This window comes from Dryobates pubescens, chromosome 1, assembly GCF_014839835.1.
Source record: "Dryobates pubescens isolate bDryPub1 chromosome 1, bDryPub1.pri, whole genome shotgun sequence".
Lineage (NCBI taxonomy): Eukaryota > Metazoa > Chordata > Aves > Piciformes > Picidae > Dryobates > Dryobates pubescens.
The window spans coordinates 59,645,401-59,660,806 of NC_071612.1; the positions used below are offsets into that span (position 1 = coordinate 59,645,401).

The window sequence follows — 15,406 nt, forward strand, 5'->3', positions numbered from 1 at the left end:
CTGCTCTGGAACCTGCTATCAAGATTTCATGTGGTAACACCACATCCCAGCACAGACCAAGAGAAGAGGTGGGACCAGAGGAAAGAAGTTGCTGAGTACTGCATTTCAAACACCAGGCAGAAAAAAAAACAGGTAGCACAAATGTTATCCCAGGGCATCTCCTGTTTGTGTCTGTCAATGTGATATCCAAGGCTGATGGAGCTGTAGTTATTTTAGTTTCTGAACAGCATTTCCCTTATTCCTGCTCTTTAATTTCCATACTTTTCCCTTTGTCCATGAGGACTTGACATGTGCCATCATGCAGTCACTGCTCTACCACACTATCTGTTTTCCAGTTCTGTGGGGTATTGTTCTGCCAAGCAATACTGAAGCCTGACATTTCTTACTGTAATGATAGGAAGCTTGATTTGAGTCCTCACCTCATCCCAATCTGCTCTTTCACGTTCATTTCTGTCTGGGAACAGGCAGCCTCAATACATTTGGGTAAACATTATGCATAATACAGCGGTGATAGACGTACTGCTCCCTGAGGGTCCTTCTAATTTACATTCTAGATGCCAGGAGGAGAGATACCTTCAAAGCAGATAGTACTGGGTCCTGCACTTCAGTCACAACAACCCTGTGAGTGCTCCAGGCTGGGGAAAAGTGGTTGGAAACTTCCTAGAAAAGAAGGACCTGGGGATGTCCTTGGGTGCCAGGGCCACAGGTTTCTTGAACACTTCCAGGGATGGTGACTCCTGGGCTCCCTGGGCAGCCTGTTCCAATGTCTGACCAGTCTTGCAGCAAAGAAATGTTTCCTAATCTCCAACCCTAACCTCCCCTGGCACAATTTCAGGCCATTTCCTCTCATTCTATGGCCTGATGCTAGGGAGAAGAGACCAACCCCCACCTGGCTCCAACCTCCTTTCAGGGAGTTGTAGAGAGCAATGAGGTCTCCCCTCAGCCTCCTGTTCTCCAGGCTAAACAACCCCAGGTCCCTCAGCTGCTCCTCACCAGACCTGTTCTCCAGACCCTTCACCACTTTTGTTGCCTGTCTCTGGATATGCTCCAGCACCTCAATGGCCTAGGAGAGAGGGCCCCAAACCTGAACCCAGTATCTGAGACGCAGCCACACCAGTGCTGAGTACAGGGGGACGATAATTTCCCTGGTCCTGCTGATCACATGATTCTGATTTCCATATAGATTTATAAATAGACACAGAACTACCTCAGAGAGGAGTTAGATGGTGGAATTGCAAACTTCAGGGGAAAGTTTGACCCAGAGCTGTAAAGTTGCTGAATAAACAGGAATTAAGGCAAGTGTGCACTCACAGCAAATGATTTGCCAATGTATGCCAGAAGCAGGTTTCTCATGTCATTAAGTCTCTCCTAATCAAGTCATGACATCTGCTTGGTTAACTTTTTGAATTGGCTGGTGTTGGGATCAGTAACTTTTCACATCATCCTCATTAAGCCTTGAAAGGTTTTTGATTTTTACTCCTCTGTTGATGTAAGTTATTCCATCAAACCCTCCTTTCCCACACTGTTAGGACGATTTGCAAATTGGATGGAAACATAAATTAGGTTCAGAGATTCATTTGTTACTGGCCATAACCTATTTAAAATGCCTGACATGTTCAAAATAATACTGTACTGCTCTTCTGAAATGTCAAGATATGTCCAACATGCTGCATATGCTGTGAAAGACTTAGGGCTTGCCTATTAATAATTATAGAATTGCTTCAGTGGGAAAAGGCCTCAGTGAATCTAACCATCAACCCAACACCACCATGGCCACTAAACCATCTCCCCAAGTGCCACATTCACAGGTTTCTTGAACACCTCCAGGGATGGTTCCTCCACCACCTCCCTGGGCAGCCTTTTTCAATGCCTGACCACTCTCACGGCAAAGAAATCTTTCCTAATATCCAACTTAACCCTCCCCTGGCACAATTTCAGGCCATTTCCTCTTGTGCTATCATCTGATGCTAGGGAGAAGAGACCAACCCCCACCTCACTGCAACCTCCTTTCAAGGAGTTGTAAAGTGCAGTGAGGTTTCCCCTCAGCCTCTTCTTCTCCAGTTTCCTCAGCTGCTCCTCACCAGCCCTCTTCTCCAGACCCTTCACCACCTTCTCTCCCTGTCTGGACCTGCTCCAGCACCTCAATGTCTTTCTTATAGTGAGGGGCTCAAACCTCAATCCAGTATTCAATGTGCAGTCTCACCAGTGATGAGTTCAGGGGCACAATCACTTCCCTGGTCCTGCTGGCCACACTATTGCTGATCCAGGCCAGGATGCTGGTGGCCTTCTTGGCCACCTGAGCACACTGCTGGCTGTTGACCAGCATCAACTGAAGTGAATTGGGAAATGGAGACAGTTCAATCAGTTTCAGAAAACACTGCAATTAGTGGCCTCTGAGAGAAGATAAGAAATATCTGCTAAAACAAAAAGGTTTTTAAAAAAAGGACACAGATCAAAGTGAAGAAGTGCTCAAAAAGAGGAAGCAAGCACAGTGAGAATCACAGAATGTTAGAGGTACGAAGGGACCTCCAGAGGCTGAGTCCAACCCCCCTGCCAAAGCAGGATCACCCAGGGGAGTCTGCACAGCAATGCATCCAGGTGGGGTTTGAATGTGTTCAGAGAAGGAAACTCTACAACCTCTCTGGACAGCCTGCTCCAGGGCTCTGTGACCCTCACGATAAAGAAGTTTCCCCTCATGTTGAGCTGAAACTTTCTATCTTCAAGTTTATATCCATTGTTCTTTGTCTTACTACTGTGCAGCACTGAGAAAAAGCTTGGCCCCCTCCACTCGACACCCAACCCTCAGATATTGATAGACATTGATCAGATCCCCTCTCAGCCTTCTCTTCAGACTAACCAGCTCCAGGGCTCTCAGTCTCTCTTCACAGGGGAGATGCTCTGTGGAAAAGAAGGCATTGGAATAGGTGCTGCAACTGTGACCACTTAATCAACGAAGTTATAAAGCTCATGAATACTGATCTGGTGAACTTTGTGCTCCAGAAGAAATGCCCTATTTTTACACTATATTGCTGCCTATCTTTCCAATGCATGTTATGGAAAAGAAGAATGAATAGTCTGCTGCTGTACTTCTTGCTAGGACATACTTCATTCCCCTTCCTGCATTCCTTGCTGTGATTTCCCTTACGCTGAAATGTGGCTCAGGGGAGACCTTATTGCTCTCTACAACTACCTGAAAGGAGGTTGGTCTCTTCTCCCAGACAACCAGTGACAGAACAAGAAGACACAGTCTCAAGCTGTGCCAGGGGAAGTTTAGGCTAGATGGTAGGAAAAAAATTCTTCACAGACAGAGTGATTTGCCATTAGAATGGGCTGTCTAGGGAGGTGGTGGAGTCACTGTCCCTGGAAGTGTTTGAAAAAAGACTGGATGAGGCACTTGGTATCACAGTATCAGTCAGGGTTGGAAGGGACCACAAGGATCATCTAGTTCCAACCCCCCTGCCATGGGCAGGGACACCCCACACTAGATCAGTCTGGCCAGAGCCTCATCCAGCCTGGGCTTAAACACCTCCAGGGATGGGGCCTCAACCACCTCCCTGGACAACCCATTCCAGGGCTTCACCACTCTCATGGTGAGGAACTTCCTCCTCAAGTCCAGCCTGAATCTCCCCACCTCCAGCTTCATTCCATTCCCCCTAGTCCTATCACTACCTGAGATCCTGAGAAGTCCCTCCCCAGCCTTCTTGTAGGCCCCCTTCAGATACTGCAAGGCCACAATTAGGTCACCTCAGAGCCTTCTCTTCTCCAGACTGAACAGCCCCAACTCCTTCAGTCTGTCCTCATAGCAGAGCAGCTCCAGCCCTTTGATCATCCTCGTGGCCCTTCTCTGGACACCTTCCAGCACCTCCAGATCCCTCTTGTAATAGGGGCTCCAGAACTGGAGGCAGTACTCTAGATGGGGTCTCACCAGAGCTGAGTAGAGGGGGAGAATCCCCTCCCTTGCCCTGCTGGCCACACTTCTCTTGATGCAGCCCAGGATCTGATTGGTGCCATGGTTTAGTTGATTAGGTGGTGTCAGGTAATAGGTTGGACTTGATGACCTTGAAGGTCTTTTCCAAGCTGGTTAGTTCTGTGATACTTTGTGATTCTGTGTGTACTGAGCATGCAGCTCCGGTGGAGCAGCAGCCAGGAGAAAAGAAAATCCTGTTACTTGAACGCATCAACCAGAGCCATGTCCTCCCAGTGAACCTGACAGAATAAACATCCCTGGTGTTTCACACACAAACAAAACACACTGTGTAAGCAGAGGCAGCTGGCAGCACGGTTGCTCTGGTGAAAGTAGCTTTGCTCTTTAGGATTTGTGTAGTGCCCCGAGACGTGACATCCCCTTCTTACCAACCTATTTCTGACTTGTCAGTTTATTCTTTTCGAAAGTGGACACCAAGCAAGGGGGCCTGTTCAGAAACCCTGTTTACTTAAAAAGGACAGCACCCAGTACTGAACTCTGGGGGACACCACTGGTGCCTGGGTTCCAGCCAGATTTAGCTCCATTCACCACCACTCTCGGGGCCCAGCCATCCAGCCAGATTTTACTCCAGTGCAGAGTGCACTTATCCAAGCCTTGTGCCATGAGCTTCTGCAGGAGAATGCTACTCATTTAAAACAAACCTTTAAAATTTAAACTAAAGTGCTCAAACTTTTATATTGGTTTTTTGTTTGTTTGTTTTTCCTGTAATTGAAGTATTTTTTAACAACTCTTACAGTCCCATAGCATAAGCTGGTTTATTTCCAGGTCTAATTTGAATTCTCATATATTTGCTTTGAATTGTTCTAAGATGTAACTTATATGTACGCTAAGATGTAAAATGTATCCAACAGGGTAGCTAAAAATAAAACTAGGCAAAAAGAATCTGCTAAGAAAAGAAAGAAAAGGAAGGAAGGAAGGAAGGAAGGAAGGAAGGAAGGAAGGAAGGAAGGAAGGAAGGAAGGAAGGAAGGAAGGAAGGAAGGAAGGAAGGAAGGAAGGGAAAGAAAGAAAGAAAGAAAGAAAGAAAGAAAGAAAGAAAGAAAGAAAGAAAGAAAGAAAGAAAGAAAGAAAGAAAGAAAGAAAGAAAGAAAGAAAGAAAGAAAGAAAGAAAGAAAGAAAGAAAGAAAGAAAGAAAGAAAGAAAGAAAGAAAGAATGCAAGAGAAAGAAAGAAAAAGACAGAAAGAAAATGAGAAAGAATGAAAGAAAAGAGACAGAAAAGAGAAAGAAAAAGAAAGAAAGAATAAGAAAGAATAAGAAAGAGAAAGAAAGAGAAAGAAAGAATGAAAGAGAAAGAAAGAAAGAAAGAAAAAGACAGAAAGACAGAAAGAAAAAGAGAAAGAGAGATAGAAAGAAAGAAAAAGAGAAAGAAAGAAAGAAAGAAAAAGACAAAGAAAGAGAAAGAAAAAGAGAAAGAAAGAAAGAAAGAGAAAGAAAAAGACAGAAAGAAAGAAAGAAAGAAAAGAAAGAAAGAAAAAGACAGAAAGAAAGAGAAAGAAAACGAGAAAGAAAGAAAGAAAGAGAAAGAAAAAGACAGAAAGAAAGAAAGAAAGAAAGAAAGAAAAGAAATAAAGAAAGAGAAAGAAAGAGAAAGAGAAAGAAAGAAAGAAAGAGAAAGGAGAGAGAAAACACAGTTTTGGGAGCTGGCATTCATGCTGGCTTTAATGTTCTTATGGTTGACTAGAAAAGCCACAATAGGGAAAAAAATAGAGAGGAGGGAAAAAAAAAGTAGGGACCAAAAAAAAACCCCAAGATGCTGCATAAACATAACTTACCTCAAGTTCAGTGTTTAAATATTTATCTTTCCAATAATCCCCAAGCAAAGTTCATTTAACCACTCTAGTCCCATGTAATTTATTTGTGGAATATGCATCAGACTAGATCTAATTTTGCTCTGCTTGCTTTGGAGAAAGGAAATTAAAAGTGAAACAATGAAGGTGGCCTTTTATCCTTTTTTTTTCCCCCCTTTCCCAGAAACAGGCAGGAAGAGTCCTAAATCAATAAACAAGCAGAAGATGTACTTCCTCTGGTTGGTTTGGTTTCCAGAAAACACAATCTCATGATAAAGCCAATGCTCAGCTGGGCAGCAGCTTGAGGGGTAGCCCAGCAGATCACTCTCTTTGTTGAGTCATTGTGGCCAAGACGCCCAGTGGTGTTCTGGGGACCATTAAGAACAGTGCGGTCAGCAGGTTGAGGCAGGCTCTCCTCCCACTTTGCTCTGCCCTGGTGAGGCCTCACCTGGAGTACTGTGACCAGTTCTGAGCGCTCCAGTATGAGAGAGACAGGGATTACTGCAGAGAATCCAGTGGAGGCTCCAAAGATGCTGAAGGGTCTGGAGCATCTCTGTGAGGAGGAAAAGCTGAGAGCCCTGGGGCTGTTGAGCCTGGAGAAGAGCAGCCCCAAAGGGGATCTGAACAATGCTCAGCAAGAGCTAAAGGGTGGAGGGCAAGAGGATGGAGCTGGGTTCTTTACAGTGGTGCCCACTGATCAGACAAAGGCAGTGGGTGTAAATGGATACACAGAAGGCTTCACTTGAGCTTAAGGAGAAGCTTCTTTGCTGTGAGGGTTCTGTAGCACTGACACAGGCTGCCCAGTGTGAAGTCACAGAATCACAGAATCACAGAAACAACAAGGTTGCAAAGGACCTCAAAGATCATCAAGTCCAACCTGTCACCCAACACCTCATGACTAACTCAACCATGTCACTAAGTGCCACGTCTAGTACCTTTTTGAACACCTCCAGGGACAGTGACTCCACCACCTCCCTGGGCAGCACATTCCAATGGCTAACAACTCTCTCTGGGAAGAACTTTCTCCTCACCTCCAGCCTAAAAGTCTTCTATGGAGCCTTTCAAAATCCACCTGGATGCATTCCTGTACAACTTGATCTAGGCTAACCTGGATTAGCAGGGTGACTGGGACTGATGATCTCTAGAAGTACCTTCCAACCCCTACCTATGGCACTTTAGTCTGGGTGCCTCCTGTTACTGCCACATAAGTTACACTTGCAGTGTCCCCAGTGTCCAGCCCAGGAAGTGGGCACAGGAAACAGCCTATTTCATACCCATAAATCCTGCATCCTATAAATCCAGCTGCAAGGTCATCCTCTTCCTCTTTCTTCTCTCTCTGCTCCCATGGGAGGTGCTCCCTATTGGGTAACACTGGGGGAGCATCTCAAAGCCTCTTAGGCCTGGCTAGGGCTAATGCCAGGAGGAGAAGGCAGGGGGCAGTCTCAGACCTGGCCAGCCTCAGACCAGCCTAGCAGTATGCAGGGGGTGGGGGGAGAAAGAGCCCTGGGCGTTTAGGGTACACCCTCAGGTGGGGAGAAGAGAAGATGGGGAGCCTTTGGGTGTGCTGGAAGGGACTCTGTATGCTTTGGGATTCTTTGCCACGCTGCTTTGTATATTTCTGTAAAACACCAACAGCTTTTCCATTTAAACTTTCCATCACTTTGCAATCCATTTGTGTGAGTGTCATTCTTTTGCCCCTTTCAGGGGCAACAGAGGATCTGTCTGGCCTTAAACCAGGACAATACCATTCCATGATTCTATGATTCATTAAGAAAGGCAGGAACATCCTCAGTAGAAACATGCTCAAAACATCTGTTACTGTCAACAAACACCAAGAACAACTGGGAGAGTTCATGCCAGATTTTCCACTGCCTCATACCTCATACACAAAAAAAGTAGGGGCAAAATTCTATCTGTATGGAGGAAGGTTTTATGCCCCCTTTGCACGATGGCAAGGCAAAGGAGAATCTGATGTACTTTGTATTATCTTTGCAGAATAGAATAGAATAGAATAGAATAGAATAGAATAGAATAGAATAGAATAGAATAGAATAGAATAGAATAGAATAGATTGGAAGAGACCTTCAAGAGATTCAAGATATCTAAAAGCTCAAGTGGATAAAAAGAGCACAGCTTTCATTTGATTTGTGTAAGCTAAGAGAGGCAAAATGCACCTTACCTGTGATTCCTTTGTTCAAAACAGAGGGTTAAAAAGGCTAATAAACTAAATAAATGCAATATGGATTTGCTGCAGGGAAATGCTGAGCCACCTCAGCTCCCACTGAGATTAATGGAGCTGGATATTCTGGGCACCTAGTGCCTTTCACTGCTATTAACACCACCTTGTAAGACTGGATCTTAAGGAATGAATTATCTCACTGAAGTCTGTAACAGTTTTGACATGATCTTAGTATACAAGGTGACGCTGCAAGGAAATCTGAACTGAGAAATCAAGTTGAAAAACCTCTGCCCCCACAACTGGTGCTCAAAAACTGTGTAGACATTAAACTAGGACATGGTTTAAGAGCCCATGATGGTGTACTGAATGATCTTAGAGAGCTTTTCCAACTGAAACAGTTCTATGATTCTACTGGAACAGGTTGCCCAAGGAAGTTGTGGATGTCCACTCCCTTGAGGTTGGGCAGGGCCTTGAGCAAACTGGTCTAGTGGGTGGTGCCCCTGCCTATGGCAAGGAGTTGGAACTAGATGATCTTTAAGGTCCCTTTCATCTCAACCCATTCTATGATTCTGCACCTGACTTTCAGAGGGCTGAAGCACCTCTCCTATGGAGACAGACTGAGAGCGTTGGGGTTGTTCAGTCCGGAGAAGAGAAGGCTCCGAGGAGACCTTCTTGTGGTCTTCCAGCATCTGAAGGGGGCTACAAGAAAGCCGGAGAGGGACATTTGAGGGTGCTGGGTAGTGATAGGACTGGGGGGAATGGATCCAAGCCAGAGGAGGGGAGATTTAGATTGGATGCCACCATGAGGGTGGTGAGAGACTGGCACAGGTTGCCCAGGGAGGTGGTGGAAGCCTCACCCCTGAAGGTTTTCGCAGCCAGGCTGGATGTGGTTGTGAGCAACCTGCTGTAGTGTGAGGTGTCCTTGCCCATGGCTGGGGGGTTGGAACTGGCTGATCCTTGAGGTCCCTTCCAACCCTGACAATTTTATGATTCAATTGAAAAAGAATGGTTATCTAAACCAACACAGAAGTGATCTGATGGTAGAAAAAGCTTCTGGTTTCAATACCTGTTCAGCATGAAAACACAAGTTGTCATAAACAAGAAAAACACTAAGTGAATACAGTGAATCAAAAAGGAGATCCCACAGATCTCCTGTAGAACTTGTGGAGAAGACAAGACCTTTGCAGAGACAAATTATATCTTGGTTCTGGCATGTGATTCATTGCCACCTTACAACACAACACCCAAACTGCTGTGACTATATGATCATAGACTCATTCAGCCTGGGAAAGACCTTTCAAATCATTGAGTCCAACCACGGGGGTCTCTGGGGGCTGTTAGAAGAGAAAGAAACCATGATGGAAATTAAGGACCAAAATGCTGTTTATAGCTGCTAATGTTTCATAAGAAGAATTAGCAAGGATCATGGCAACCCACAGCACAAAAAGTCCCTCCAGAATTAGAAGTCCTGCACATAATTAAGAATTCCCATTGAAGGAGGAGTGGAGCTGATCATCAATTTGTCTGTAGCCATATTTCCTGCTTTGTTTTGATGCTGTACACATCAACAAATAGAGTGAATTACCCCCAACCCTCTTTGTTTTCTTACATTCTACTAGAAAATGGAAATCAGTCATTCAGCACTAGACTGAGACAGAAGTGAGAACCTGCCAAGTGCTGCTTCTGCTGTGTCAATAGTGAGCTGAAGGAATCACAGATGATCCCTTGAGAAAGGAACTTTTCCTTTTCTCATTACCAAGCAATAGCTGTATCAGAATATAACCAGAGAGTGGGCACTACCTTGTCCTACTGCCCTTCATCCTTCACTAGTCTCATAACATAATCATAGAATTGTCAGGGTTGGAAAGGACCTCAAGGATCATCTAGATCCATGCCCCCTGCCATGGGCAGGGACACCTCACACCACAGCAGGTTGCTCACAGCCACATCCAGCCTGGCTGCAAAAACCTCCAGGCAGGAGGCTTCCACCACCTCCCTGGGCAACCTGTGCCAGTCTCTCACCACCCTCATGGGGAAGAACTTCTTCCTAACATCCAATCTGAATCTACCCATTGCTAGTTTTGTTCCAGTCCCCCCACTCCCTGACACCCTCAGTAGTCCCTCCCCAGCTTTCTTGTAGTCCCCTTCATATACTGGAAGGCCACAAGAAGGTCTCCTCAGAGCCTATTCTTCTCCAGACTGAACAATCCCAACTCACTCAGTCTGTTCTTACAGCAGAGCAGCTCCAGCCCTCTGCTCATCCTCGTGGCCCTTCTCTGGACACCTTGCAGCACAGTGCTCCAGGTGGGGTCACACCAGAGTGGAGCAGAGGGGGAGAATCCCCTCCCTTGCCCTGCTGGCTGTGCTTCTCTTGATACAGCCAGCAGGTCTTGATGTACTATGTCAGAACTTTCCTGAAACCTTCTCCACAAACCAGGCCTCAACTCTAGGCCCTCAATGCCCCCACCCCTGCCCATACCTCCCTTCCCAGGCCCGAATGGCACAGTGAAAATTAGCTCTGCCAAAGCCAAAGCCAGACCACAAACCTCCCTCACAAGAGATAAGGTGTGGCTGGGAGCACACAGAAGGAGAAAAAGGGAAGAAACTGACTGTGCAGGCAGTTTATATATAAGATGAAGATGTAGTATTATGGGATGGAATAAGATAATGTCTGGTGCCATCCCCCTTGGGATGGATGGACTGTCCAGTCCCCCAGGAGGAGCTCTCCATGGTTGGACAGACATTTCTTAACCTATAACAACTTAAAAATGATCCTCAAGTCTATATAAAGATACCAAGCTGCTTTGTGTACCCCTGCCTCTCAGTCTCAACAAAACATGCTTTGGTGAATCTGGATTGAAATAGCTCAAATTATCATAGAATGGTTTGGGTTGAAACAGACCTTAAAGATCACCCAGTTCCAACCCCCCTGCCATGGACAGGGACACCTTCCATTAGACCAGGGTGCTCCAGGCCTCGTTCAACCTGGCCCTGAACACCTCCAGGGAGGAGACATCCACAACCTCCCTGGGCAACCTGCTCCAGCACCTCACCACCCTCACTGTAAAGAATTTCTCCCTAACCTCCAGTTTAAATTTCCTCTCTCCCAGTTTAATGCCATTGCCCCATATCCTATCACTGCAAGCCCTTGTCAAAAGTCCCTCCCCAGCCCTCCCTGTAGCCCCCTTCAAGTATGAGAAGGTTGCTATAAGGTCTTCCTGGAGCCTTCTCTCCTTCAGGATGAATAGCTCCAACTCTCACAATTCATTGTATTAATAGATTTAATTCCTGAGCTTGAAGTGGCAACACATGCCATCCTTTGAGCAGTCCTGTCCTGCACATCAATCTATAGATGTTATTTGATTACTCTCTAATCAAACCTTATGTTGCTTTCCCCCTGAAACAAGCTCTTTATAAAAGGAGGTGCATACTGTCACACACAGCCAGATTGCTAGAGCAACAAGAGACCTGAAGTTTAAAAAAACTCCTGAACACTTGTACCTCATGAAGTTCAACAAGGCCAAGAGCATGGTCTTACACTTGGGCTGAGGTAATCCCAAGCACAAATCCAGGCTGGGCAAGGAGTGGCTCAAGAGCAGTCTGGAGGAGAAGGACTTGGGGGTGTCAGCTGGTGACAAGCTCCCCATGAGACAGCAATGGTTGCTGGCAGCCCAGCAGGCAGCTGTGTGCTAGGCTGCATCCAAAGCAGGGAGAGCAGCAGGACAGGGAGGGGATTCTGCCCCTCTGCTCTCCTGAGACCCCACCTGGAGTACTGCATCTGGTTCTGCTGCCCCCAGGCATAAGAGGGACATCAACCTGCTGGGAGGGTCCAGAGGAGGCCACAAAGCTGATCAGAGGGTTGGAGCACCTCCCCTATGGGGACAGGGGTTGTTCATCCTGGAGAAGAGAAGGCTCAAGGGGGACCATAGAGCAGCCTTCCAGTACCTGAAGTACTACAAGAAAGGTTTTTACAAGGGCTTGTTGTGATATGATAAGAGGGAATGGTTTTAAGTTGGAAGAGGGGAGATTTAGACTGGACATTAGGAGGAACCTCTTTACAGTGAGGGTAGTGAGACACTGGAACAGGTTGTCCAGGGTGGGTTATGAATGCTTCTTCCTGGAGGTGTTCAAGGCCAGGCTGGACCAGTCCTTGAGCAAGCTGGGCTAGAGGGAGATGTCCTTGCCCACGGCAGAGGGCTAGAATCTAGATGATCTTTAAGGTGCCTTCCAACCCAAACCACTCAGTGATTCTGTGGTGTATGTCTGTTTTCCATGTATGACACAAGCCAGCTCTGTACTGATCAGGACTTAGATTAATGCAGGGAAAGCACCATGCCTCCAACCCACTCCACTGGAATATTTCCCCTTGCTATTTTAAATCAAATCTGTGCTGAACTAATTAAAAGAATCTGTCTTTTATTGTAGCTTTTCTGTTGGAGTCGTTATTCCTTGGAGCCACCAATTGTCCAAGGCTCACAAACAGAGCATTGAAACGTTTCGTTTTGGTGAATGAAGTTCTGTCCAGCCTGCAAACAGGGATGGTAGCTCAGGGAAATGCACAGAAGTGCAGGGGGGGAAGGTCAGGGACCACGAAGGAAAACGGGAGTTTAAAGGACAGCTTTGTTTACCCACCGAAAGAGAGGAGGCAGCAGGGCTGAGGCGGTTCAATCTGAACCGGGAGGGATTTTACTACAAGAGGAGCAGAATCTTTCTTCTGCTAGAGATCATAAAATCAGCTACAGACCCTTGAAAAGCTGTTTTGGTAAAGGCTTCGGATTCTTAGTAGCGGTAGTGACTCAGAACGGCAGCACTGCAATGCTGGCGAAGGTAACCTCTCGCCTGCCACAATAACTTTCACCAATGATGTGCTTTTGCCTTCGGGGAAGGCGGAGTTAGGAGTTAGTGTCGGGGCCATAAATAAGAGGGTCCCATGTCAGGCAAATGAGAAGTCGTTACCGTACGCATCTGCTCGGAGCCAGCATTAGAGGGCTTTTGCCTAACCACCCCAGGCTGCTGCAAGCCGACGGCAGGCGGAACAAACCAGTCAACTCGGAGGACGTTTAAGCTCTTCAGCCGACGGCAAAGAAGCCCTTCTTTTCTGCTGGGCAGCATGAAGCCCGTGGTGAGCACGTCGCTGCTGTCCGTGCTGCTGCTGCTGGCCCCCCGCGCCCGGGAGCTGGCCGAGGCGTGCAGCTGTGCCCCGGCGCACCCCCAGCAACTCATCTGCGACGCGGCGCTGGGTGAGTGAGCGAGCGAGCGAGAGAGCCGCTGCCGGAGCACAGCCACCCAGCCAGCACCCCTGCCCCGCGCCTGGCTGTGCGTGGCACCAGCTGGCTTGAGCTCTCCTCGGATCCTACAGCAAAATGACCGCAGAGATTCCTTTCAGAGAGTGGGCTATGGGGGGGGTGGGGGGGTGGGGGGGTAGGAATCGAATTAAATAATAGTAGTAGCTGCTTTGCTTTCCTTGCTTTTCCAGGATATTTGGTGGCTGAAAATTTGCTGGAATTGCTATATCATTTACTGGCTTTCTGCCCGTTTTCTTCCTTCTTTTTCTTTTTTTTTTTTTTTTTTTTTTTTTGGTTTAAACAGAAACAGCTTCTGTTAGGTCCTGACTTACTTAACAGCGAGCAGGGAAGGAAATTTGAACTTCCAAATGGCTACTGCTAAGAGTAACTAACAGAACAGACCTTTAATGGTCCCTTCCAGCCCAAAGCTGGATTCTGTGAATACTCTATCTAAATATCTTTGCTCTGCATGTCAGTATTTTCTTTAACTAGCACTTTGGGGTGGGGGGAATCCCCCCCTCAATAAAAGTCCCCACTGATAACCTGTTGAACCACTTGATCTTTGTTCCGCTACATTACAATCTCTTGAATGAGTCTTGGAGTTTGGGGATCATTTAAAAAAAGGAGGAAACTGCTAGGCCCTTGATTTTCTGCAGCAGGCTCTGTCTAAATAAAACTTTCCAGTCCTGAGGAAAACTGTGGTTTGTGACATTCCGTCAGCACGGGCGGTTGCTAGAAAAACCCCACAACTGATAGAAAGAAGCTAAAGATCTCAAAACTAGCCTGCATAGGGATCAGAAAATGTGACATTTTGCAGTCTTTTGATTGCAGTAGCTCAAGCTAAGGCTGGTTAGCTTCCATCTAGTGTGAGCAGTAAATGTAGAACATGAGTTTCCAAAGTGTCACCAAATTAGCATCTCTATGGGGCAGGCAAGCCCTTCTGCATACTGATGAATTGCTTTTATACCCTGACAGAAAATCTTTGTAGCCACGACAAACTCTAAGCTCTGTTTGTGGCCATCAGTTAAATTGGTTTTTAATCTGCTCGTGTTAAGCAATCTTTTTCATGAAGTTACCTACACCAGGCATTATTACAAACTTGGGGTTGTTTAGGGTGCCAGAGAAGAGAGAGGTTGTGCCACCCGGAGCTGAACTATTTCTTTGTACATTTAACTGGCTTAAGCCTGCTGCATTCTGATAGAGGAGAAAGTGACAGTTCCTCAACAGGCTTAATGAAGAGATTAAATAAACAATTTCACAGTTTAGAAACTCAAACTACTCCTTGTGAGCCATCTTCCTTAGGGAAGCAGTTCTGGCCAGTCTTCTAGATCAGGATTTATTCCATTCTTAGATACATTTTGCAAATGCCACCTCTATGCCACTTTTCTATTTAAATACTGAAGACTATAAGAATATGTTTGGAACCAATGCTCAGGCTCTGAATTCTATAAATAATCCTCTTTAAGTGACCCATAACTTTTGGCTAAGGAATGCTTATTATCAAAGATGCCTTTGTTTAATATTTATCATTTAAAATTAGCATTTCTCTATGTTATAAAATGATGACCTCTTCCTTGGAGGTGTTTAAGGCTGGGCTGGATGGGGCCTTGAGCAACCTGGTCTAGTGGATGGTGTCCTTGCCCATGGCAGCAGGGTTGGAACTAGAAGAACTTTTTAAGGTCCCTTCTAACCCAACCCATTCTATATGATTGTATACAATAGAGATGCAGATGCTCCTTCATCTAAAGATTTGTACAAGTATTTACCATGTGCATTAGCATATATGTAGACAGAAAACCCACTCTAAGCTTTTATAGATTAATTCTTTGCTTTGGTCACAAAATCTTGCAAAATTACTGTAAAGAAGGAGGAGGAGACCAGTGGAGTTGACAGCCCTGTGTAAGAGAGAAGTCCACTAACCTGTTTGGCAAATGCAGGTCCCTGATGCCACAAGTCATTCACTTTTTGCCCATGTCCAGGTGAGAAGGCTGTGGGCTGGGGTGCCATGGGTAAGGGGCAGCATATGGCTGGAGACCTGGACATGGCACTGTCCCCTGGAATGAGGGTTGTGCCTCCACAGCTGAGTGAAGACCTTTTGGCTTTCTACAACTACCTGAAAGGAGGTTGGAGCCAGGTGGGGGTTGGTCTCTTCTCCCAAGTAACAAGTGAT

At 46.2% G+C, this 15,406-nt stretch overlaps 2 protein-coding genes across 2 annotated transcripts in view; one reads left to right on the forward strand and one right to left on the reverse strand.

Moving 5' to 3' along the window:
- The window catches only part of SYN2 (synapsin II), a 283,986-nt gene that overhangs the window by 71,657 nt on the left and 196,923 nt on the right, over positions 1-15,406 (reverse strand). The gene's annotated exons all lie outside the window — the stretch shown is intronic.
- TIMP4 (TIMP metallopeptidase inhibitor 4) overlaps positions 12,877-15,406 on the forward strand; it is a 40,729-nt gene continuing 38,199 nt past the window's right edge. The window contains exon 1 of the mRNA XM_009905590.2: positions 12,877-13,191. Within this exon, the coding sequence (XP_009903892.1) occupies positions 13,062-13,191 (130 nt within the window). The 5' untranslated portion in view covers positions 12,877-13,061. The remainder of the gene's footprint in view (positions 13,192-15,406) is intronic.